This window comes from Jaculus jaculus, chromosome 12, assembly GCF_020740685.1.
Source record: "Jaculus jaculus isolate mJacJac1 chromosome 12, mJacJac1.mat.Y.cur, whole genome shotgun sequence".
Lineage (NCBI taxonomy): Eukaryota > Metazoa > Chordata > Mammalia > Rodentia > Dipodidae > Jaculus > Jaculus jaculus.
Window position 1 is genome coordinate 96,839,371 of NC_059113.1, and position 25,127 is coordinate 96,864,497.

The window sequence follows — 25,127 nt, forward strand, 5'->3', positions numbered from 1 at the left end:
TACCAACATGCGTTGTTTACATACTAAACATGTCCATATCTAATAAAAATAAAATTAAAAAACCATAGTAAGGAACAGACTGATGATCTGTTACCATAATAGATTTGAGTCATGTTTAATTTTTAATTTCTTTTAATTATGCATTTCTGTTTTCAGTATACAAATAAAGAAAAATGAAGTTTCTTTTAAAGTGTATGTCTTAGTAATCAACAAGGAAATGAGCAGAGTTTAATGTAATAGATCAGTCATATTTTAGTGAGCAAATGCTGTTTTCTTCCTTGTCAAATGTCTAATGCTAAAAATTCCTGGATTCTTAGACTCATCGTCGTTTTTAATTCCCTTTGTGGTTCTGGAGAGGCTCAGAATTCATTTCATCAACCCTATATATATTCTTGTTAAGAATATTTTTATTTATTAGGAAGAGAGAAAGAAAACTGGTGTATGTGTCTAGAGTTTGCCACTTTGTGCTTTATAAGAATACTGGATAATTGAACCTGGGCCATCAGGTTTTGCAAGTAAGCATTTTTAACCTCTGAGGCATACCCTCAATCACTCCATGTATATTCTTATACTTAACTCCAATCACTGTAAGTAGACTCAGAGCAATTTGTTTATTTTAAAATCAAAGAGTCTGATAAAGTAGTAATCAGTTGTAAAGACTTTGAAAAATTCAAACACATGCCTTATAGTTCCCATCTCAACCTATATGTACTCTCTCTTTTCACACAGATTCTGCTCTTCCAACTCTTGCCCCCCCTCTTGCTTCTCTAATCTCATTCATAAATGCAGGAAGAAGGAATGCATGTATGGGTGAATAGATAAAACTAAATTCAAAGTTCTTAAGGAACTGAAGATATTAGCCACTGTATGTCAAACCTTTTCAGCACTAAAACATTTTGACAGTTCTTCCTCTTTAGACCGAGCAATGAAAGAAAATAATGCTATGAATATACTGAAATATTCACATGGTTTAAACCTGTTCTCAGAAACCATTTGCAAAAAAGTTAAAGTGGTGAGATAATTCCATGGAATGCATGATTTCAGCAAAATATCACTGATTTGATTTTATGTTAATATTGTAATTGATTCATTTGAGAGTGAAATAGATAAAATGGAAGATAGAGAAAGAGAAAGAGAGAGATAGAGAGATGGAGAATGGGCACACCAGATCTCTTGCTACTGAGAATGAACGCCAGACCTATGTGACATCATCTGGCTTTACGTGGGCATGGGGAATCTGTACTGAACCTGGCTTTGCTGGCAAGAACATTAACCCCTAAGCAATCTCTCCAGCCCCACTAATTTTATGTTTTCAGAATAAAAAAAGATAACTCAGTCTTTATAATAGGATCACAAATTTTATAAGTAAAATTAGTTAATTAGTTATTAGGATTACATGATGAAGAAAAGCATAACATCAGACTATTAAACTTTATTAATGAAACAAAAAAATAGTTCTAAAATTTACAGCTTTTATGGGTAATGAAGAAAACAAGCTTCAGCCTAGTCAAAGCATGGTTGACAATAACACATGGGTTCATTTCATTATGATAAGCAGACATTCCATGACAAAAAAATGATGTTCATCCAAAGACATTTATTAAATGAAAGGCTAACTTGTCAAAGCTCTGTCTTACATACATAAAGATGTTTGTCTATGTTCCTGTTGAGAGCATTTAATCCACCGCCAATGTCAATCTGTAATCTGTATCATGAGGGAGAGAGGTTCATCTATTCACAGTTGTAATGTTATATTGAAACTCCTATTCCACTTCTTATGATTTAAAAAATTGTCTCATTTTCCTTTCTCTTACGGAGTTAGCCACCAACCTGCCAACAATCCGGATGTTAGCTCTCTTGAGAACTGGGTGTCCACTTACTACAATAAAAAATAAATAATTGTATTAATAAATGTTCAATTAAGAGTATAGAAATGTATTGCACTTTGGAAATCCTAATATGATACAGGAAATTAGTTATGATTATGCTATAATATGGCAAAATTGAGTTGGTTACATTTTCTTCACATTTATTGAATCACCTCATATGTCATGGCAAAAGACTCAGCAAAATCACCATTGAGCCAAAAAGTTAGAAGCTCCATTAATATATAGAATATATAGAATATTCTCACTAAATCAGATGCAACATTTGCTTGATCATAAGAATACCAGTGTTGAAATACAATGTTAATCGTGATACTGATCTTTGACTCACCACAAATTATGTGTACAAATAGCTTGTATTTATTCTATGTTTATTTGTAAAGTGACTTTCTAAATAAGAAAAGCCATGCATTTAATGCAGCTACTATTAAACATAGCAACAATTTGTATAAACAGTCATGTATCTTTGCTGTTCAGGTCCCATAGATAAGAGCTTGCAAAAAAAATGAAGTTTTAAGAACCATCCACATAAATAGATAATAAACAACTTAATGTACTGTTGCTGTGTACCTATATTGTCATTAGACTAAGAGCAAGTCTTATAAAAATTAAATTGGAAAATAACAACAGAAACACATTCTTCACTTCAAAAAAGACAGCTGCTCCCATAACACATAACCCACAACCCCATGGGGTCCCCAGCGGAATTGGGGCAGGAATGAAGGAAAAGAGGGTACCAACACATGATGCATCCATACAAAATACATTGTTAATAATAATAGTAACAACAAACTCGAGGAAGAAATACAAAGACACACAAGCCACTAACAGGTATAGGAAAAGATGTCCAATATCATCAGGGAAATGCAACCCAAAAATTCTTCCACACCCTCAGCTCATTCCTACTGGAACATTTATTTTCAAATTGTCTATAGATAAATGTTGGTGAAGGTGTGGAGAAAAGAGAGAACCATGGGCACTGCTGGCAGGACTGCCCACTGCTGCTGCCATTTTGGTGAATAGAACAGTGGTCCCCAAAGAAATAAAACATGAAACTCAGCAATTCATTTTCTAGCATGTTCCCAAAGGAACTGAACTTGCCACCTCAAAAACATACATGCATTCTATGTTCAATGCAACATGATAGGTAACAGCCAGAATATAAACATGGAGTAAGTGTCCATCAGTGAATGAATGGATATTCCATTGTAATGAAATATTTTTGAATCTTTGCCAGAGTCATACTGCTAATGTCACAACATTATGCAATGGGAAACAAGTTTGATACTGATGGACATTATGATATGTGAAATAAATCTGACACTGAAAAGAAAGCTGTATAAAATCTCAATGCTACATAAAGTATTTGTTAAGAGAGTTCAAGTGAAAATGACAGAAAATGAGACTGTGGTAAGCAAAGGCATGGGTAGGAAATTGGGAAATTTACCTCACTGGTTACTAATAACAGAAATATAGGGTAAACAAACATGTACATATAACGTGTATAGCATACGGGCGATAGTTAATAAAATTGTACTGCACTTGAGATTCCTGTAGAATGAGTAGATGTTAGTGTTTGTAACAAAAATAAATAAATAAATAGCTATATGAGGTAATGGATGCATTAATTTGCTTTGCCATAATTATTTTACTATCTGTATGTGTTCCACAACATTATGTTGCAAGCCACAAGCATGCCCAACAAATTCTCAAAATAAATAGATAAGGTCACACTAAAGAATTTATAAATGAGTCAATATTGATAATTACTCCTATTTTAATCACAGGGAGCAGCAGCCATCCACTCGTGTCTTGATGTAATATCATGACTCTGAGATAATCATGCCACTCTGCAGATAAGCTCTGAACATAAAATGTTTCTTAGTGTGATTTGTTTATAATATGCAAGGCCAGGCTTACATTTCATCAGGGAGAAGGATGTTAAACTTTTAGATTACTCCAAATAATTAAAACTGAAAAGTGGATATAATAGTCTAAGACACTTTTTGTGAATGCATTCATCTTTAGCTCCTAGTCTGTCTCCTTAGTTCTGTAGTAAAAATATCTATCTTGTCCACTTGAAAGGATCCAGAAATACAAATAAAAAGATGCATGCATAATAATAATTGATTAATATTGTCTCCTTTATTGCAGTGAATGTATTGTACTAATGCAAGTGTTGATCATAGGGGAAGCATGGGGCAAGCGGGACACCATATTTTATACTCAATATTTCTCTAAACCAAAATCATGTTAATGTAGTCTAGTTATTAAAAGAAGCCATGTTTCATAGTTAGCAAATATTCAAGAAATATCTTATATATTATCTATACTATGATATTATAGGCTTTTAACAGAAATTTCACTAATTATTTTTAATAAGTCACTTCAGAAACATTTAGATTATATAAAGGACTGATTTATTTTATGAAAGATAGATATATAAATATAACATTTCATATTTTTAATCCTACAAATACCGCTGACTTTCATTTCTGTCATGAGTCAAAATAGATTCAGAAAGTAATCCTTTTTACTAAAAGTAGTCCAATCCCAAGTAAGATATTAAATGTGCTTTAACCTCATTGCTGAGCTGGCAGAGAGGAAAGATGACGCAGAGGTCAAAAAATAAAATTAAAAAGTAACTACAGTAGTTATTTGAATGGTGAAGCCAGTTTGTTCAGCACAAGGTTCTCTGGTCAGCCTTGGATATGTGAACTGGAGGGCGTGAGGGAGCAGAGACAGGAAGTAAGACATGGGCTTTTGCCCAATTAGAGTCTAACATGAGACCACCACAGAGGGTTAGAATCCCATAAAATCACAGCATCAGAAAGGAAGGAGGAGGAATTAATCATGGGAGGATGGGAAGAAAAGAGCGAGGAAACAAAAAGAAAAGAAAAGAAAGAAAGAAAAAAAATCTCAAAACAGCTGACGGCATGGAGGATTTCATTTTTCCCTGTAGCGAAAGGCACAGATCATACTGGTAAACTACCCCTTGATTTGATGACCCAGTTCAAGGATGAAATAGCCCTCAAACACTTCAAATTTAAAGTTTGTGCAGCTCTAAGAACAGATGAAAAACCTCATAGAGGAAAGCAATTTCCACCAGCCTCCTTGAAATATGTCATAGAAGCCTATCTGATTAAATCCCAGTGTACCACAGTGTATCAGTAAGTAGAAAATCAGGTAACAAGGTATTATATATAAAATGAGCATAGTTTAATAAAAATTATATGATAGTAAAACACATATTAATTCCAAGGTCGTGAGTATGATCATGATCTAGTTTTAGCTTTTTCCCTTTATTTATAGCTTCAACAGAAATTATTTCTATGAAAATGAGAACACTGGATATTTTAAGTTGCCAGGCTAAAACATATGATAGAAAGTCACTGCCATTGTAAATAATTAAGAAATAATAGGAAATTAGACATTTTTGTTTATATTTCAAAAAGTTGAACAATTTCAATTTGTGAAAGTATATAAATAAATAAAATGGTCTATATATTTTAGCTATTTTCAAAACTGGGAGAGTGCCGTTTTTTCCTCAAGGTTTTATAATAATACTTTGCCTTTTGTTCTTTTCAAATATGCTATAAGTATGCCTAGTCAAGGTTGTTGTACATTATTCTATACTGTGGACAGCTTCTTGTGATGACTTCTAAGTGAATCTTTGGAAAGCAAACAGGCACAGACTGTGTTCCACAATAAAGGAAGCAGGCAGGTCATGAACTCTCTCTGAGTCCAGCTTGTCACGGTTCATGGTAAGGGACATGAGCTGGGATGTTTCTGGATCTGGTTTGCTTCCTAGTTCAGAAACAAACACGAAACAAAACAGAAACCCTACAGTCATTATTATTCACAGTGATGTGGCATTATCTAACACAACACAGTGCAGGCTCCTACCCACTCAACGATCAATATGAGCAAAAATCGACTAGATGTCAAGGGTACACTTCATTCAGCCTATCCGATTCCCAAATATTGCAAAAAGTCCAAGCTTGTGTCTATCATAGGATTTCAGCAAAGACTATATCCTTCACACTGACAGAACAAACACTTAAGGGACCTCTTTGCAAAGTAGCAAGAAACCAATCTGGGGAGGGGAAGTCATGAGGAGATGGTGAGTGGAGTCTTCTCGTGGTCAAGTGTAGCAGAAGCTATGGGCAGCTGGGTGTACTGATAGGCGGTGAACTGCTCTGTGGTATTTTGCTTCAGTTCTCCAATCTCGTCTCATCTATCATTATCTATGATCTTATCTCATCATATTACCACCATCTCATCCCCAAAATAGGGAAATTTCCAAGGAGAGGGAGACCACCAGTGGGCCTGTGGAGAGGAGGTAATAAAGGTAGTTTCTTATACAATGTCACCGACACCCTAAGCTGTGGGAGGAGGTGACTGTGTTACAAAGGGCAGGAGAGATCCTTCTCCTTACAGCAGATTGGCTTGGTTCTCTGCGGAGTCACCAGTGCATAGCCTGGGCAGGTGCAGGTGGCAATGGAAATAGCAAAACACATTCACCAGTTTCCTGAGCTTCCGCATGGCACCAAGTAGACAGGAGTGGGCTGTGAAGAGAGAAGATGGAATTCTACATTGCAGCCCACAGTGATGTACTCAGGCACACATGTGAGATGAGATGTACAGGAGAATTGCTAGCATTTACCTCAGGACTGAGACTGCCTTTAGGGAGACAATATGTGTGGCTTATAATATATGTATCTACATGTGTATGGGGGAATGCACAGTTGGGTACTGCCTTTTAAAATTAATTAATTTATTTATTTTACTTGAGAGTGACATAGAGAGAGGCAGAGAGAGAGAGAGAGTGGGTGCGCCAGGGCTTCCAGCCACTGCAAACGAACTCCAGATGCGTGTGCCCACTTGTGCATCTGGCTAACGTGGGTCCTGGGAATCGAGCCTCAAACCGGGATCCCTAGGCTTCACAGGCAAGTGCTTAACTGCTAAGCCATCTCTCCTGCCCCAGTGTTGCTTTGAAATACTTAAAAAGTTTGCTTTCCATTCCTTACTGTCTACAACTCCTGACTCTGCTACTCAGGCAACAACCACCATCACCACCACCACAAGAGAAAGACCTCCTAAAGGCTAGTGGAAAATAAATAACTTCATTTCAAATGCTCACCAACATAGCAAAGAAAAGTTAGGAGTAGATCACACAGTTTTAAATCATTGTCTGTCTTTGATAATCTTCAAAAATGAGAAACATTTAGCAACTCAATCAATCTGATAAATCATAATTCATCTTCTTAAAATGAGGTGAATTATTTTGTAAAGTGCCATGTATGCATTTCCCCTAAGCAGAAAAAAAAAAAAGAGTCTAAACCAGGTGTGGTGGTGCACACCTTTAATCCCAGCACTCAAGAGGCAGAGGTAGGAGGATCACCATGAGTTTGAGGCCACCCTGAGACTACAAAATGAATTCCACATCAGGCCGAGCCAGAGTGAGACCCTACCTTGGGGTAAAAAAGATCCAAGAACAAAGAAAAGTGCATTTTCGCAAGTGCTTTCAAAAGTAAGCCTGCAGCTTGGAAGAGCATGGCTTTGCAGAATGCATGGCATTTGGGGATCCCAGAACGAGAATCTGGAGAACTTTTCACATGGAGCCATATGGTGAGGAAGCCTGTGTGATGACATGAGAGCCCTTTCCAACTTAAAGGAAACAAGAATTGAACAAGCAGACTGGTAGAAGAACAAAAGACAGACATGATGAGCTCTTGGGGATGGGCAGGGCTTTCTCTCCCTTTGCACCTTGCCCTGAAGTGAAAACTTAGGGGCAGAAAACACCTGCACATTGTGAGTGTGATAATCCAGACATCCAGAAGTTTGGGTGACAAGGTCTACAGACCTCATAGGAAAGTGTTATGTGTCAAATGTTCAGTGTCACAGCAGTGATGCCACAGATGGTGGGCAATATCTTGAACTGGTTCTGCCAAGCATCTCACTGTGGTTAAGAGCAGACCTACCGATATTGCTCAGGTCCCCAGAGGAAGTTAGGAATTCTGAGTGGACTGTCTGAGCAGAAATGGCCTCTTGTTTGGATAAGGAGAGAACAAATGGTATATCCAATTCCTGGGACTGAGAGGGGATGCCAATGGTGGCTTCAACACCCAGGTGGCACAGCTCGCAACACAGAAGAGGCTGGCATGGAGCGGAACCTGTACTAGGGGTGACTCTCAGGAGATGAGAGGAACTGAGGGGGCAGGTCTGTGACGAGTGAAAGCCAGGCACAAAGAAGGAACAGAGGATGGAGTCAGATGGCATGTATAAATAGATAGCAGTAGCAGTGTAAAAACACAAAAGTTAGAAATGAAGCTTATAAAATACTGAGCGCAAAGAAGTTAGCTCAATTCCTATGAACAAGGAACATTTTCTATATGAAAGGGCTTAGTATAAAACTCAATAAAGCAAGATATAAAATCTCCTTTAGCCAGGTGTGGTAGCACATGCCTTTAATCACAGCACTCAAGAGGCTGAGGTAGGAGGATCACCATGAGTTCAAGGCCACCCTGAGACTACAGAGTGAATTCCAGGTCAGCCTGAGATAGAGTGAGACTTATCTTAAAAAATCATAAATAAAATAAAATTTCCTCCAAAGTGATCAAAACTTCATAATTGGCATAGTTGTGGAGACTTCAGAAATTTTGTTTTGACTAGAAACTGGAGACTAAAGACACACTGTATTGAGACACTTCTAACATACCCTCCAAGGCTCAGGGAACATTGCGGAAGAGGTGGTGAAAAGAATGTTGAGAGGCAAAAGAAGGGAAGAAGTGTTTTTCTAATGCAATCTTCTAGACATAATTTGGCTGCAGAATTCATGATCTTACAGTGGCTGAAGCTACCTACACAATACCTGCATAATAGGAGGGAAAAATGATGACATCAAAATAGAAAGAGAGGGGCTAGAGGGATTGTTTAGTGGTTAAGGCACTTGCCTACAAAGCCAAAGGAACCCAGGTTCAATTCCCAGGACTCACGTAAGCCATATGCACAGGTGGCACATGCATCTAGAGTTCATTTGCAGTGGCTGGAGGCCCTGGTCTCTCTCTTCGCCTCTTTTTCTCAAATAAATAAATAAAATAAAATATTTTTAAAAAAATAGAAGAGAGAATGGTTGAAGAGAAGAAGGGATTCAGTGTAAGGGGCACTTGGGGGGAGAGCAGGGAGGGGGTAATTACCATGGTGCTATAGGAAGGAAGGTGGTCTATAAAAACGAAAAGCTTATAGAATAAAAATACTCTAAATATAAGTTCCAAATCTATTATGAGCTGGTTAAAAACAGATAAACTGAAGAAGTATTAGGCAGAGAGTTAATTACTGATATATTTATACATTTGCAGCATGGGTTACTATGTGTGTATGTATGAGATTTTAAATAGATACACACATACAGAGAGAGAGAAAGAGAGAGAGAGAGAGAAGTATAAATCTGGACAGAAGTGACTTCAGCAGCAATTAGCATTAGCATTTGCCAGGCACAGTTCTTAGCTTGTAAATACCATTTACAATAAAATAACCAGAGTTCTCTGGAGAAATGGCCCATTCTAGGGTTAAGGCAGGGCAAACATAAAATGTGCCTATAGAACGGTGTGATACAGAAATTCAAAAATGTGGTCAAATGACAAAAAGATGTAGGCATGTAAAACAAAGCCAAGCTGGGAAACCTCCTAATTCTTAAAGTTGGATGGATAATTTCAGCAACAATGATACAAAATCATGTGACATTAGATTATAAATCAAACTTACACACACACACACACACACACACACACACACAGATCCAAGAATATATGAATGTATAAATAAATGAAATTGAAGGAGAATAGTTACATAAGAATTCTTAATTAAGTTATGTAGATCTCAGCCCCTAGGAGGAAATCTATAATCCCTGCATCATACTCTACCCCTCAATGTGTGATATACAGAGTTTTGTTTTTTTCAAAATAAAAATTGCATAACAGGCTGGAGTGACTTTGCAATAAATAAAGCTAGTCAACACTGCCCTGACCAAAGTTAACATCACCAGTCCTCAGGCATATTGATAGCGAGTTTCTTCAGACAAAGAAGGATGTGATGAAAAGGGTCTTTTCACTTCTTGCTAGTCTCTTCTAAAAAGAAATGTAACTCTACTCTGCCCATGGGAAAAACATGAGACAGCAAAATTGGGGAGCATTCAACAAAATGACTGCCCAATGATCATTAAAACTCTCAAGGTCAGCTAGGTATGTTGTCATGTGTCTTTAATCCCAGCAGAGGTTAAAAAAAAAAAAAAAAAAACATTGCCTTTAGTCTAAGACTACCTTGAGACTACATATTGAATTCCAGGTCTGCCTGGGCTAGAGTGAGACCCTACCAGAAAACACACACACACAAATAAATAAATAAATAAACCAACCCTCTCAAGGTTATGAATAAATAAGGGAATACTGAGATGCTGTAAGAAAAAAGAGGAGCCTGAGAAGACATCCCAAGTCAACAAATGTCAACACAACACAACACAACACGTCAACACAGCGTTGAGGACTGGATCCCGGGACAGAGTAAGGACAAAGGGCACTCGCGGAAAACACCGAACTGCGAATACAAGAGTCAGGTCGCTCACGGCTCATCAGGGTTGATCCTTAGTTCTCACAATTGTGCTACTGTCCTGTAAGGCATTTAAGAGGAGAACTGGGTAGGGAAGCTCTGTCCCACCTCTGCAATCATCCCTTACTCCTAAATTATTCCCAAAATGAAATGCTTATCTTAAAAGTGGTATCAAAACATATTTTCAAAATAGGAATAGTACCGGTGGCCCAAACATTGAGACAAAACAACTTACTTTCTTGTTTCTGGGGCAAAATACATGACCAAAAGCCATGGATGGCAGGAAAGGCTTTATCTCAGCTTACAGTCTCAAGGAGACAGTTACCGTGCTGGGGAAAGCATGACAGGAGCAGACACCTGGTGTCACATCTTCACATCAGAAGGAAAAACCGAGGAAAAACTTAAAGAGCATGGAGAAGGACTGGACCGTAACGTGTCTAGGCCCACCTGTAGTAGCAATCTTCTCCCTGCAAGGCACCACTTCCTAAAGTCTCCACAAACTTCCCAACTAGTGTCACTAGCTGGGAATCGAGGATTCAAACACATGAGTCTAGGCAGGACATTTAACACTGAAACCACCACCACGATGCAAGGTAAATGATAGCTCTGACAAGCAGGAATATAGATAGCTTCCTGGCTAGATGCTGAACCCTGTGTAGACCTTATGCGGAAACATGGGGACACCGTTTTGAACAAATTTTAGAAATACAATGGCAAAACGTACTCTTGTGGTTTTTACAAAGCGAGAGTTTACTGTCGATCACTAAGTCCACTTGCACTTCAAAGGTGACTCCTCTCCTGTTCCCTGTGTGCCTTACATTTTGCCCATACTTCAAAAGACAGCTCTCATTATGTCTTCCTGGTGAATTCCCAGGTACTGGTACCTGCTGGGTCTTTTAATTATCTGCCTTTGTTACTCTCAGCTAGTGTTTACATTTTCTAACATTACAGCTCTCATTAGCCTCCCTTACTGAAAGTTATGTTTGCTGGCTGAGAAAATATGCAATAGCAAAATAAGTAAACCAAACTTACCCAACAGAAAATCAACCAGAATACTTAGAGAAAGGACTGATGTCTGAACCTTTTCTACAGAATACATTTGAAATGGTTTGATTTGTGTGCAAGGTGTAATGAAAGTGCCCCTAAAAATTTCTTACAATTTTTAAAATAATTTATTTATTTATTGCTAATTAGTTTTGTACTCAGTGAGTACAGTCAAGTTGGTGCCACTGTTACTCGTAATGTGATTATCATAAAACTTTAGGAAAAAATGATGCAAGAAACTCCAAAAAACATTTGAAATGACTGTATGTTATGCCCATCACAAAACAGATTTTGAAAAAAGAATAACAATGACAATGTGACCACTGTCATTCAGTGTAATCTCTCCTGTGCTAGGCACTGTGATAAATGTGAGCTTGTTATGAGGGAAGTTCTTTCAATGACAGTCACTATTACAGGAAATGAAGAGTCCCTTCAGTGGCAGGTTTCCCTGGGCTACAGCCAAACCCTGATCCACATATGGATTTCAGAAACCTTCAAAATAACTCATTGGAAACCATAGGTCTATTTACTTACTCATCTGAAGGTGGCCTATACCGCATTACCGTATCTGTCTTTTGTTGTGAACATGTTATGTCCTCAAATGCCAGTAATTCACTCCATTGGCCACTAGCCTCTAGGACAGTGTCTGAGAAATAGGTTCAATAAATAATGTGATAATGCTTATTTTTTAAAAGAAATGACATATGGCCCATAGTTTCCTTCCTTTGTCTCAAGAAGAATACATGGAAATCTCTCTAATCTGTCTAGTAATGCATTAGTTTCAGTGGCACATAATATTCTGTGATGTGAATGAACCATATCATTCTTCTGCACGTTAACATGTACTCTGTACCCTATCCCACAAAAAGTCATGCAGAGAGTAAAGTGCTTATTTATTTAACAGTAGTTTTATTTCCATGTGCTAGATTCCAAGATGTGTTGGTATGTTAATCTTCAGAAATATTGCAGTCTAGGGAGACAGCTGAGTAAGTAAAATACTTGCCACAGAACTTTGAGGACTTGGGTCCGTGTCTCTAAAACCCATGCACAAACGGACACGGCATCTACAGGCCTTGCGCTCTATGGAGAGATGGGCGTTGGAAATAGGAATGGCCCGGAGTCACATGGGCCAGCTACCCAGGTGTGCGTAGCAGTGGCAAACAGAGAGAACTTGTCTCGGACAAAGTACAAAGTGAGGGGAGACACCAGAAGTTGTACCCCGAGCTCCTCACATGTTACAGCTTAAATGCACCTGGACTTATACATATAAGCATACACATAATATACAACCAAATAAGCCCACACATGTACCCCAACACATATGAACATGTACACACACATAAACCCACACATGTACATGCATATACACACATATAAGCCCACACATATACAAACATATTCGCACACATATGCAAAGATGAATCCATACATATACACACACATACACAAAAATGAATCCACACATATACACACACAAACCGACACATACACACACAAGCCTATATAAATACACACACAGAGATTTTGCCAAGTTGCTTGCTAAAACTATAAAATCCATTCTTTTTCAAGCAACATGTGATAGTAGGTCTTTAGTAATATCTCAGCTGGTACTACTGGGTTTTGTTTTTTTTTTTTTGCCTTATTTTCATTTGGGACAATATGAAAACTCATCTACTTGGAGCATCTCAGCATATGTTTTATCACCAATGGACTTCTGCTTTGTGAAATGTTTGCATTGATGTTTTGCTAGTAGAATATCTCAAAGGTTTCAGTTCAAAGTGGTTCATTGTATTAAACCTCTACCCTTTACAATGAAATTCTCAAATTAAGTTTTTAGAATCATATTTTTCAATAGAAATTTTCAAAACGTTTGCAAACCTGTCATTTATCTTCTCTTTTATATTCTTTCTTAGGAGTGCCTTTCCTGATTCTATAGCAAATATTCAGTTCTGTAAGTTGAATTCCCAGTATATTACCTGTATATTTAGACCAGCTGTTGAATTTTTTCAGTGGCTTATTATTACAGCAATTATTGATAATAAAACATGACTGCTTTCTTTGAATGTGTTGATGTAATAATGTGTAGAAACAAAATTCTTACTATGATACCATCCTTATATTACCAGAATATAGTGGTATGGTCTTAGTGTAGCCTTTAATACATAGCTGGTTTTAGATTTTAACTTTTCTGCAAATGCTCAGTGGTTTTAGCCTATTAAGGCAAAGAATACCTGGCAATTTCCACCTTAGTGGAACATTTCTTTGGATCCTGAAGGTCCAATTATAAGAAACTATCCTAAGAGCTCTTAGGCTTATCCAAGCAGCCCAGCCATTTCCATTAGCTGCAGCTTGTTCTCAGCCACGGCTAAGAGGAGGCTTTGCAGCGATGACAGAAGAGGTGAAGACGCAAAGGCGACTGCAGCATTCTCAACCTGACATGATTTCTCAGCATATTTCTCATCTTCATTTGAGGCTCAAGGAGGATGGAAGGAAAATAAGGGTATGAAAAACCCAGGACTTTAGAGTCTATGTAAAAGACAAATTTCTCTGGGTTGATACAAATCCTAATATTCCAGACAAATACATTAGAGATTAACGTAAGGAGATGCAGCTGGAGGAAACACAGTAACATATATATATATATACATATATATATATATACACACACACACACACACACACACACATATATATGTGTGTGCGTATGTGTGTGTGTGTATATGAATTTTTAAATCTATTTAACTAACATAATCCTAATAATCCTAATGACTCACTCTAGTATATTGGCCATGTAACTCGTTTAAGTGAAATAATTCTGTCAAATGGGGAATGACGGTGCATCCGGTGATTGTGGCACCCAATAGGTTAAGGACAAAGGATTCTGAGCTGGAGAGCAGACAGGGTTATTTAAATAGAAATATTTATTCCTTTTAGTTTGTTCTATTAACATAATATCTATCATATATCTATGTTGGTATCTATTCATTATACATATACATATATGGTTTGATGATTAAGTCAGAGCTGAACATAGTCATTCTTTCTTAGAGCAACAGAACTTATTCCTGCCTACATTACTGAAACATTGTTCCACAGCTAACCATTTTCCACACCTCCCTTTCCGTATTCCTTTCTCAGCCTCTTACAGCTACTATTCTTCTCTGAGATGAGCTTTTCTTTTGGGATTCCACATATGAATGATTATACAATACTTTTTTTTTGTAACTTTAGGTCACTCAGGACAAAGTCCTCCAAGTCCATTCATGTCATTGCAAATGAGATTTAGTCATTTTTAATACGTAAATGTAGATGTTTAAGAAGCATATGATGTTTTCTTCATGTGTTCACCGACTGCTGAGCAATTAGATTGATTCTTTCTGTTATCTAATGTGAATAATGTTGCAATAAGTGTGGGTGTACAGGCTTTATTTCCTTTGCAGATACATCCAGCAATTGAGCTGTACATCCAGCTGCCTCATATAGTGGTTCTGTTTTCAATGTTTTGATTTTTAATTTTTTTTGTTTTCTATTATGCCTGTATGAATTTAGATTTCCACCAATATTACCTTCAGTCTTCTCGATAACAGCTATTCTACCTCAGGTGAGATGTTGTCTCCATGAGGTCTTGGCATTGCCTTGATGTTTACTTAGTGCTGGCTGAGTATTTTTTTCTGAGATCTGCTCATCATGTTTCATGTGTTCTATGACAAAATCTCCAGTCATGTCTTCTCTCCATTTTAGAAATAGTGACTCTGTTTCTGTTATTTTTGAGTATGTGTTATATGTCACTTCCTTAACAGATGTATACTTTGTGAAAATCTCATTCTGTTGGTTGTCTCTTCACTCTCTGGTTTCCTCTGTGGTGAGGATTCTGTTTTGTCACCTAATTTAGCCTGTAAAGTCACAAGTTGTCTTTTTTTTGGTTTTTCAAGGTAGGGTTTCACTCTAGTTCAGGCTGACCTGGAATTCACTATGTAGTCTCAGGGTTGCTTTGAACTCATGGCAATCCTCCTACCTCTGCCTCCTGAGTGCTGGAATTAAAGGTGTGTGCCATCACGCCTGGCTTAAAGTCATCTAAAACAACTTGTACACATGCTGTACCTACATTATATCCTTTGGTCTTTATTTTTATTGCATCTCCATGTTATAATATGAAATTAGGATGTTACTTTACTGCCAGTCAAACAGTACCATGACTAAATACCTGGCACAGGCTATTAATAAAGATGAAGTCCTCTTTAGTTCAAAGTTTGAGAGGTTTAGGGTACAGACCCTGCATCAGTTCCAGTGACTGCCCCACAACAGATGGAATATGTCAAATGGTGAGGGTGCCTGTCAGAATGAGGAGTCACACTCTGAGGCAGGAATCAGAGAAGTTGAGTAGGAACAGGCTTGTTTCTGTCATAAGCTAGACAACAGACTACCTCAGGTGAGAATTACTTCATGCCCCCATGACCTTCCACAGTATCTCCCAATCCTCTGACTCTGAGGATTAAGACTTGAGCCACAAAAGACCATGAGGGAACAATAAACCTCACCTAAATCATAACTGCATCATTAACCTACTAGGAAATACTCAAAGGAGTGTTACATCACACATTTTCAAAAAATTACACATTTTTAAAAATAAAATACAAGATTGTTAGGATAGCAGCCAAGTAAAAGCTCAAGTCACCAAATTCTCTCTCTAAAAGGAAATGGTATGAAGAAAATTTTAGGTGTTGTAGTATACACAAAGAAAATGAAAAAGAGCAAAGGATGTTCAAATGACTTTTATATACAGTTGCTTTCTAATTTAAATACAATTAATATTAATAGATAAAGAGACAGTGAAGAAAATATTCAAAGAAGCATGGTTAATATCTCCCCAGCAAGTGACAACAGATTCTTGTTAAATTTTCACCATGGGACTTAAGATCTTCAAAATCAGAGAAGAATTAAAATCCTGGTTCTTTTACTTTATATTGCTATTACAGTTGGAAAGATAAACTTGTTTCTCTCATCTGAAATTTAAAAAAAAATAACTAGGGCCGGAGAGATGGCTTAATGATTAAGGAGCTTGCCTGCCAAGACTAAGGACCCATGTTTGACTCTGCAGATCCCATATAAGCCAGATGCACAAGGTGAAGCAAGTGTTCAAGTTTGCACATGCCCACAAGGCAGCACATGCATCTGGAGTTCAATTGCAGTGGCTGGCGACACTGGTGCACCAAGTCTTTCACTCTCTCTCTCTCTCATCTCTCATAAAAGTAATAACTATATTCCTAAAGGATTAGTATAAGAATTATTAGAAAAAAACAGTTGATTTGGATTGGAATGTATAATGTTTCTCAATAAATGTTAACTATTATCCCATTTTCACACTTTTGTCCTCCACTATCCACAGGAAACAATAATTGTTTTTCACCATCTGTATTAGTATCTGTCATTTATCTATCTATTTATCTGTCTATCCACCCACTCATGTATTGATTTTTCTTTTATGAAAAGAGTGCATTTGCTATGTGAGTGCAACTTGTGGACAAGCAGACAGCCTTCTGCAGATGAACCACCAGGGCATTCAGCTTCCCGAGTTCAGTCACAAGAGAAGGCTGATGGAGTTCTCTTCTGCTCCTTTACATTGTAAGTGATGCCACTAGTAAGAACTCACACAGGCTCTGCTGTTAGGATGAAAACTAAGGCTCACCAACATATCTTTATGTCCTGAAGTTTCTACACAGACACAATCCCCATTTTCCTAGTTCTCCAAGGCTCATTTTATGACTGCTGACAGATAAATCATGAAAGTTAACTTTCAGGTAAAAAAATCTTTCATCTTTTATTCTCTTTATCAAAGATGCCAAGAAACTGAACAGGTAAACTCCAACAGCAGTTTATCAGTGAATAAGTCCATCTTGAAACCATTTTTGTAGAGCTGAGTTCATGAGTTCAGCTCAGTTGTAAGTCTTACAGCCTCCCATTTAAAGTTTCTCCACTTCCAAACTTGACTTGTCCCTAGAGATTTAGTGGGCTGTTCCATGACCTAGTCATTTTTCTACACATGACACATTTTAGAATTTCTCAAGACTTAAAAAATCATTATAATTAGTCCAAACCAATAATCCCAACAATTTTTTTTTTTTACTCAGTTGTAAATTCTACAGTAGTGGCTACATTCTCACATTCTCAGAGGTCCAAGTTTATTTGAATTGGACAGTACAAATCTAAACAGAAGAATTTTAGCTCCTTCTGAAAGGCTTCTTCATTTTCTTGGTTAGAACTTATAGTCATTTTGGAACTTAATGGAGTACTCCCTTACATAGTGAATTTATAATGGTGCTGGACATATCGTCTTCTCTTTCTGGCATATCTTGTTTTGACCAGGGTGTTTTTGAGTAAAAAAACACTTTTGTAAATTTCAGAATTAAAAGCATACTATGTATTTGGCATTATGACATTATCGAAAGAACCACCAAGCTTAGTTGTATTGACGTCCTTCTCCATTACACCATTTCTGACCAGAAACAAAAAGACAAAATGCAATTGACAGAGAATCCTAATGCTACATTTATGGTGATAGCTTAGTGGTTAAGGTACTTGCCAGCAAAGCCAAAGGATCTAAGTTTAACTTCCTCGTATCCATGTAAAGCGTGATGCTCAGGCTGGTGCATGGAGTTTGTTTACAGTGGCTAGAGAATCCCAGTGCTTTTTTTTTTTTAATTTAATTTATTAGTTTTCATTTCAGTGAATACAGGCAGCTTGGTACCATTATTTAGGCTCATCTGAAAATGCTCAAAATGGGCTAACCTAAAAAATTCTTTAAAAGTAGTCATTAGAATCATTTAAGAAAATAACTTGAAGGGGCTGGAGATATGGCTTGGCATATAAGGTAAGGCATTGCCTGCAAAGTCTAAAAACCTGGGGTTTGATTCCCCATTACTCACTTGAAGTCAAATGTACACAGTGGTACATCCATCTGGAGTCCATATTCAGCAGCTGAAGGCCCTGGCCTGCCCATTCTCTCTGTCTGTCTCTATCAGTCTCTGCTTGCAAATAAATAATAAATAAATAAATAAATTTTTTAAGATCCTGTTTAAAATACACTCTCCATTGAATATTCCCCAGTGCTTCTCAGTGTGGAGTTCATAAATCAATCCTCTATTCTCCTCAAAATGTAATCACTCATGATCTGCTAAAAACCTTTCTATGCAAACATCAAAATTATCACTGTCTTCATACTATTTTCCCATTTGCTTTTTCCTATTTTGGTGCTATTGAAAAACTTAAACACCCCTGAAACCTTGCTTACTCCTACATCTCTATCCCTTTCAGGCAAAGGTACTTTTCTTTCTCTGTAACTGATTTTAAGTATCCATGTATTCCCACCTCCATGAATTCTGCAGGACAAAAATTCCCAACTTTCTAACTACAAATACTTAACAATTCCTTGTAAGATAAGAAATCCCAGGTTTGGAAGCATGAAGTGACTATCCAACAAGTTAACATTACTCTACTATGTTCATTAGAGAATAGGTAGTCCTTGCTTGATAGGAAGACTACCTGAAGCCTATCCTCCTTGGGTTTGATTATTCAATCTACTGCTAATATCTGTGTGACCCTCCATTCACCTCTCATGCTTTAGTTTCTACATCTGTAAAATGACATAATGAACTATAGAGGTTGGCACCTAAAGCTGTGATAGTTAAATGAATAATACACATTCATGCAGTCCTTCACAATGTAGAGACCATCTGAAGCAGTAAGATAATTTTGTTATTGTAGGCCCATCACAGAGTACACTTACACAATCTAGATGACAGAGCTCAATGACTTAACCTAACCTCTGGGAGCAAGAAGAGACTGTATAAGTGTGAGCTCTGCAAGGCAGCTGCTTACAGCACAGGCTGTTACAATATGTTGTCAGCTAGACTGATGTTTGTAAAGAGAATTCTAAAAGTAAATTTAAAACATGCCCCCACTGACCACAGGTGGGTGTAAGATGCATATGTTGATGTATGTTCATGGGTATGAGCACTGGACACGTATGCCAAGGTATGCATGTGGCAGTTAGAATTCAACGTTGGGTGTCAGTCTTTCACCTAGTTTGAAGGAAGGTCTCCCATTGTTTAACACTGCCTTCACCAAGTTAGCAGGCCTACAAACTTCTAAGGAATTCTGCTATCTCTGCCTCCCTTCTCACTGTAGGCATACTGAAATTACAGATGCCTACTACTGTATACAGCTTCTATATAGATATTCAGGGTCCAAACTCAAGTACTTACACCTCACTAGTAAGTGCTTTCTTCACGGAACCATCTCCCCAGTCTAAATCTATTTTAAGAATATTCTAGGGCTAGAGAGATGGCTCAGTGGTTGATGCACTTGCCTGGAAAGCCTAATGACCTGGGTTTGATTCCGCAGTACCCACATAAAGTCAGATGCATCTGGAGTTTGTTTGAAGTGGCTAGAGGCCCTGGCATGCTCCTTCTCTCTATCTTCCTCTCTTTCATAAATAACATATTTTTGAAAAAGAATATCCTGAAATTTTTGTGTCTGACACTATTAAAATAAATTTAAATGAATTATTTTACTTATTTTTAATCACAACAATCGATGCCAGATAAAATCATAATTTTCATTTATATATTAAAACTTCAAAACAGGACTGGAGAGATGGCTTAGCAGTTAAGGCTCTTGCCTGCAAAGCCAAAGGACCTAGGCTCAACTCCCCAGGACCCATGTGAGCCAGATGCACAAGGGGGCACATGCATCTGTAGTTTGTTTGCAGTGGCTGGAGGCCCTAGTATGCCCATTCTCTCTCTCTTTCTCTCTCTGTCTTCATACCTATTTCTGTATCTCTCTCTCAAGTAAAATAAATTAAATAAATAAATAAATAATTAAAAAAAAATTCAAAATAGGAGTTTTAGGGAAAGTTTCCATAATAACATGGCCCATTTTCTCAACCAGATTCAAATCCAAGTTTGATTGGTAAAGTGCCTGACTCCGGCCAACTAGTGACAACATCAGCAGTAGTAACAGAAATGAATCTGATACTAAATACGCACTTTGAATGTATTTTCTTATCCTTGGCACCAAATCTATAAGACATCATTTTTGTAATGCTTGTTTTTATTATGTAAACTAAGATTGACATCAGTTAATTAACTAGCACAAGATTAAACTCTTAAGGAATGACAAAATTCGGGAGTTGAACTTAGCCAATCATCAGGCTGAGCCTTCAAATACATATTTAATTCACATGCATATTGTTACACGTGTCTTGCATATGAAGCATTTTCCAAAGGTGCATGTGCTGAAAGTTCCATGGTTAGATGACAGTCTACTACTATGAGGGCTCTGATATCTTCAGTGGATGAATCCAGTGACAGATTGTTGGGAGGTGGGAGAGGCACGAGGGTAGTCAGAGAAGGTAGGCCAGTGGGGTGTGTACCTCTAAAGAGCATATCTTCGCCCTGGTCCCTTTCCTTTCTGTTTCTTGACTTCAGGATGTGAGCAGTGTTCATACCAGGATGCTCTGCCTCAGCACCTCCCAGAACCACAGAGTGAGCCAGCCATGGACGGGAGCCCTCACCTATGACCTAAAGCAGGTCTTTCTAAATTGTTACTCATGGGCTGGAGAGATGACTTAATGGGTAAGTCACTGGCCTGCAAAACCAAAGGATTCAGGTTCAATTCTCCAGTACCCACATAAAGTTAGATGCACAAGGTGGCACATGCATCCAGTATTTGTCTGCCGTGGCTAGAAGCCTGGACATGTCCATTCATTCTCTCGGTCTCTCTCTCTCCCTCTCTCAAACAAATAAAATGTTTAAAAAATGTTACTCTCAGGCATCTTTCCTCATCACGAAAACCTGACTAATGTATGTACTTATGTTGTATACAGACATGTTGCTCAAGTCATGATTTTAGGTACAGGAATTGAAATGTAAGTTATACACCTATCTATAAACATTTTATTTTTTAAAATATTTTATTTATTTAAGAGAGAAGGAAAGAGGCAGAGAGAGAGAGAGAGAAAATGGGCATGCCACAGCTTCCAACCACTGCAAATGAACTCCAAATGCATGCATCCCTTGTACATCTAGCTAACGTGGGTCCTGGAAAATTGAACTACGATCCTTTGGGCTTTGCAGGCAAGTGCCTTAACCACTAAGCCATCTCTCCAGCCCTGTAAACATTTTCTACTTGTGGATACTGTATCCATAGCAAATAGTGTATTTTTAATTTCTGGATTGTATATTGATTGATTGATTTCTCCTTCTATGTTCCTTTTACATCTAGCTTTGAGAAGACTGTACAACTAAGGTTTTGGACCTCATTCTCTCTATCAACTGGTTGTATAACCTCTCAGAGGCATAAGTGAGTGACATGGACTTTTTTTCTGCTTTCCTCTTTTAGCTCTTCCTGCTAGCAGGCAAGGTCAATGGTGGGTGAATCTATCCTTCTCCAGTGTTGCAGAAGTGGTTATTTAAGTCCTGAGTGGCTAGCAGCAAAAATGACAACTTTTTTTTTTTTTTTTTTAAATTTCCACCTCTGACTTCGTTACCAGGAACTGGTGTGTGCACTTGAATTCCGAGTCCAGTGCTAGCCACCAAGATGGTAATGCTCTTGGGCGAATCTTCTTTTTATTGTTCTAGTTACTCATAAAGGCTAGAGAACATAGCTCCTCAGCCATCCAACAATGTTTTAAGTAATTTGATATATCCAATTCATTTCTTTTTAACACTTTTACTGTGCATTTCCTATATTGAGTCTTGGCTGATAAAATATTCATTGTATAAATTTTGCTCATGCTTTCTGGTCAAAGTACTGAGAGCTGATTCCTCTTAGACACTGCTACAGCTGGATCTGGGTTTTGCTTCTACCCACAATTTCAGCGTCCTGTGTTTGCAATGTCCCCTCCAAAAATGCATGCTGAAATTTGTGCTGGCGTTAGGAAGGAGCCCACTGAAAGGTTAGTAGGCCTCCGCAGTACCCTTCTCAGGTCTACGGTCATGCCTTATTGAGGAAATGACTTGCTCATCCCTGGAGTGGCTTTGTTAGCAAAAAGAATTATCTCTGGTGCACTGTCTCATGACATGTTATATTCAGCAAGATGGAATTTGCCAAATGTGGACCCTTGGTATTGGACTTCTTGGCCTCTTAGTGAAAAACGCATTTCTCTGCTGTATGACTAATCCAGTCTCTGGGATGCTGTTACAGACACACAAAATGGATTAAGACCCAGTTTGTCTTCTTCACAACACCCTCTTTCCCAAACAAACTTAACAGTTCACTATTTCAAGTCCATTTCTGTACACAAATGTGATGTGCAGGCCTAACATGGCCTTTAGTTTCAGACTTGGAACATTGATATTTTGAAAGAAACAAAAAAGAAAATTCTGGAAGCAGGATGTTCAGGTTGTTCTCATATTAAACATTTTTTGGACTTGTTAGTTTTCCTTTCTCTCCGTACACTTAAGCTGGAAGGTATGATGCTGGAGAGATGGCTTAGTAGTTAGGGCACTTGCCTGCAAAGCCTAAGGACCCAGGTTTGATTCTCCAGGTTCCATGTAAGCCAGATGCACAAGGTGGCGCATGCTTCTGGAGCTCATTTTCAGTGGCTGAAGGCCCTGGAGCGCCCATTCCCACTCTTTCTATTTCTCTCTCTCTCCCTCTCTCTGTCTCAAGTAAATAAATTAAATAAATCAAATGTTTTTAAAGTGGAAAGTACGTGTCCTTGTTGCCCCAAATCCTGTCACTCTACTTCCTATGAACTTTTATTCTCTGATATTAAACCCTCAACAACTTTCACTATCATTTCTCCTGAATCTTGCTCTGAACACTGGGTTTTGAAAAGGCTTGTGCATACTGCTTACCTGACACTTGAAAGTGGCCTTGAAATACAAGGTGTTCATGAAAAGCAGAGGTAAAGATCATGCCAAGTATTTTTTTTCTCTGCCACATATTTTATACAAAGTTCTGTTCTCCTCTCTCTCTCTCCCTCTCTCTCTCTCTCTCTCTCTCTCTCTCCTTTTCTAGGCAATTGCCTGAACTACTGAGCAATCTCTCCAGCCCCTCTCTCTTGTTTTATTTATTTATTTTTAGAAACATTAAACCTAGTAGTAACCACCAGGTAGTCTCAGTTCCATTTGGTTAAGGGCTCAATATCATGCTGGGAAAACAAACATTGGTACGAGAGCACCTTCCTTACTTTGTACTCCTGCTGAAATAAATACCATACATATTTATAAATGATGGTTGTTGGGAAGACTATCAGAAGGGTAAACAACATTTGGAAAAACCAACAGCCATTTGTTTCTTTGTACCTGACCAAAAATACGTTCAGCTGGTATTTGTGCTACTGCGTAGCTAGGCGCCTACAGCCATCTGATGCTTCTGCTTACACCCTCTTCCGTGCAGAAGGAAGGGAGGAGGCAGAGACGTCGCAAACCATGTGCAAGTCCCAGAACGCCATGGCTAGAGCAGAAGTCTAACACAGAAGTCTAGCACAAGAGAAGGGGCTTCTCACAACAGGTTATGTTCGCTCCTACTTTGGGGGCTTAAAGATAGAAATAAAAGCTAAGTAAAATGTGCATGTTAGTCAACTTAATGTATTTCTATGGGGAAACAGGTACTTTTCTCACATTGGTTTATTTCTAGGTCTTTTATAAAAAAATATAAGTATACATCCCTTGCTACTTTCTTTCTATGAACTGTATTTTTCCTACATATTATTATATGGTTTAATTCATTCATTCTTCTTCCAAGTTCATGTCTCCTCACATTCAGATTAGAAGCATAGCATTTTCTCAACAAGCAAAATGCTGCAGGCTAAAGAGATGGTTTCGTGGTTAAGACGCTTGCCTGCAAAGCCTAAGGACTCAGGTTCAATTCTCCAGATCCTACGTAAGCCTGATGCACATGGTGGCGCATGCATTTGGAGTTTGTTTACAGTGGCTAAAGGCCCATTCTCACTCTCTCTCTCTAATAAATAGATAAAAATAAATCTTTTCTTAAAAAAAAGGGTGCAAGATTACTTAAATTTCACCAATAATCACTTGATGAAAAAACACAAACATTTATTCCATTTTTACTAATCAGGCCAGCATGTGGAATATTTGAATGTTTTGTGTTTCCAATAATACATGATGAAATTTTTCAAATATACTAAAGACACAAGTGAATTACATAATGAAAACCTGGATTCTATAATTATTTTACTTGATTGCTTATCATGTATCCCCCCATGCATTTATCTAGCTGTGAGATTTGTAGGGCAATCAGTTGAAAAAAATATTAAAAAGAACATGATTTATTAGAAATATTCTCACCCCAAGCTTCATAATGTTTTCTTCCATTTAAAATTTTCTTTTTCCTGTGTAAAAATTGCGGTAAAATTTGGAACGTGGGCGAAGTGAGTTCCTATTTCATTATTTTCTGATGGATTTCCTATGTTTTTCAATAAAGTAGGATCTGTGGTGTTGTAGAGGAGAAAGGGTTATCACTGAGTATCGGACTAATATATAAAGCTTCTTACATGCCATCTCTCTGCCCTCAATTTTTAAATAATGGAATTTTATAAAAAGTCTGAATAAAAGAACTCTAACG

General features: G+C 37.7%; 1 protein-coding gene across 1 annotated transcript in view; it reads right to left on the reverse strand.

Annotated features, from left to right (window-relative positions):
* Nucleotides 1-1,775: 1,775 nt before the first annotated feature.
* Iqcm (IQ motif containing M) overlaps nt 1,776-25,127 on the reverse strand; it is a 311,800-nt gene continuing 288,448 nt past the window's right edge. The window contains exon 14 of the mRNA XM_045130639.1: nt 1,776-1,879. Within this exon, the coding sequence (XP_044986574.1) occupies nt 1,776-1,879 (104 nt within the window). The remainder of the gene's footprint in view (nt 1,880-25,127) is intronic.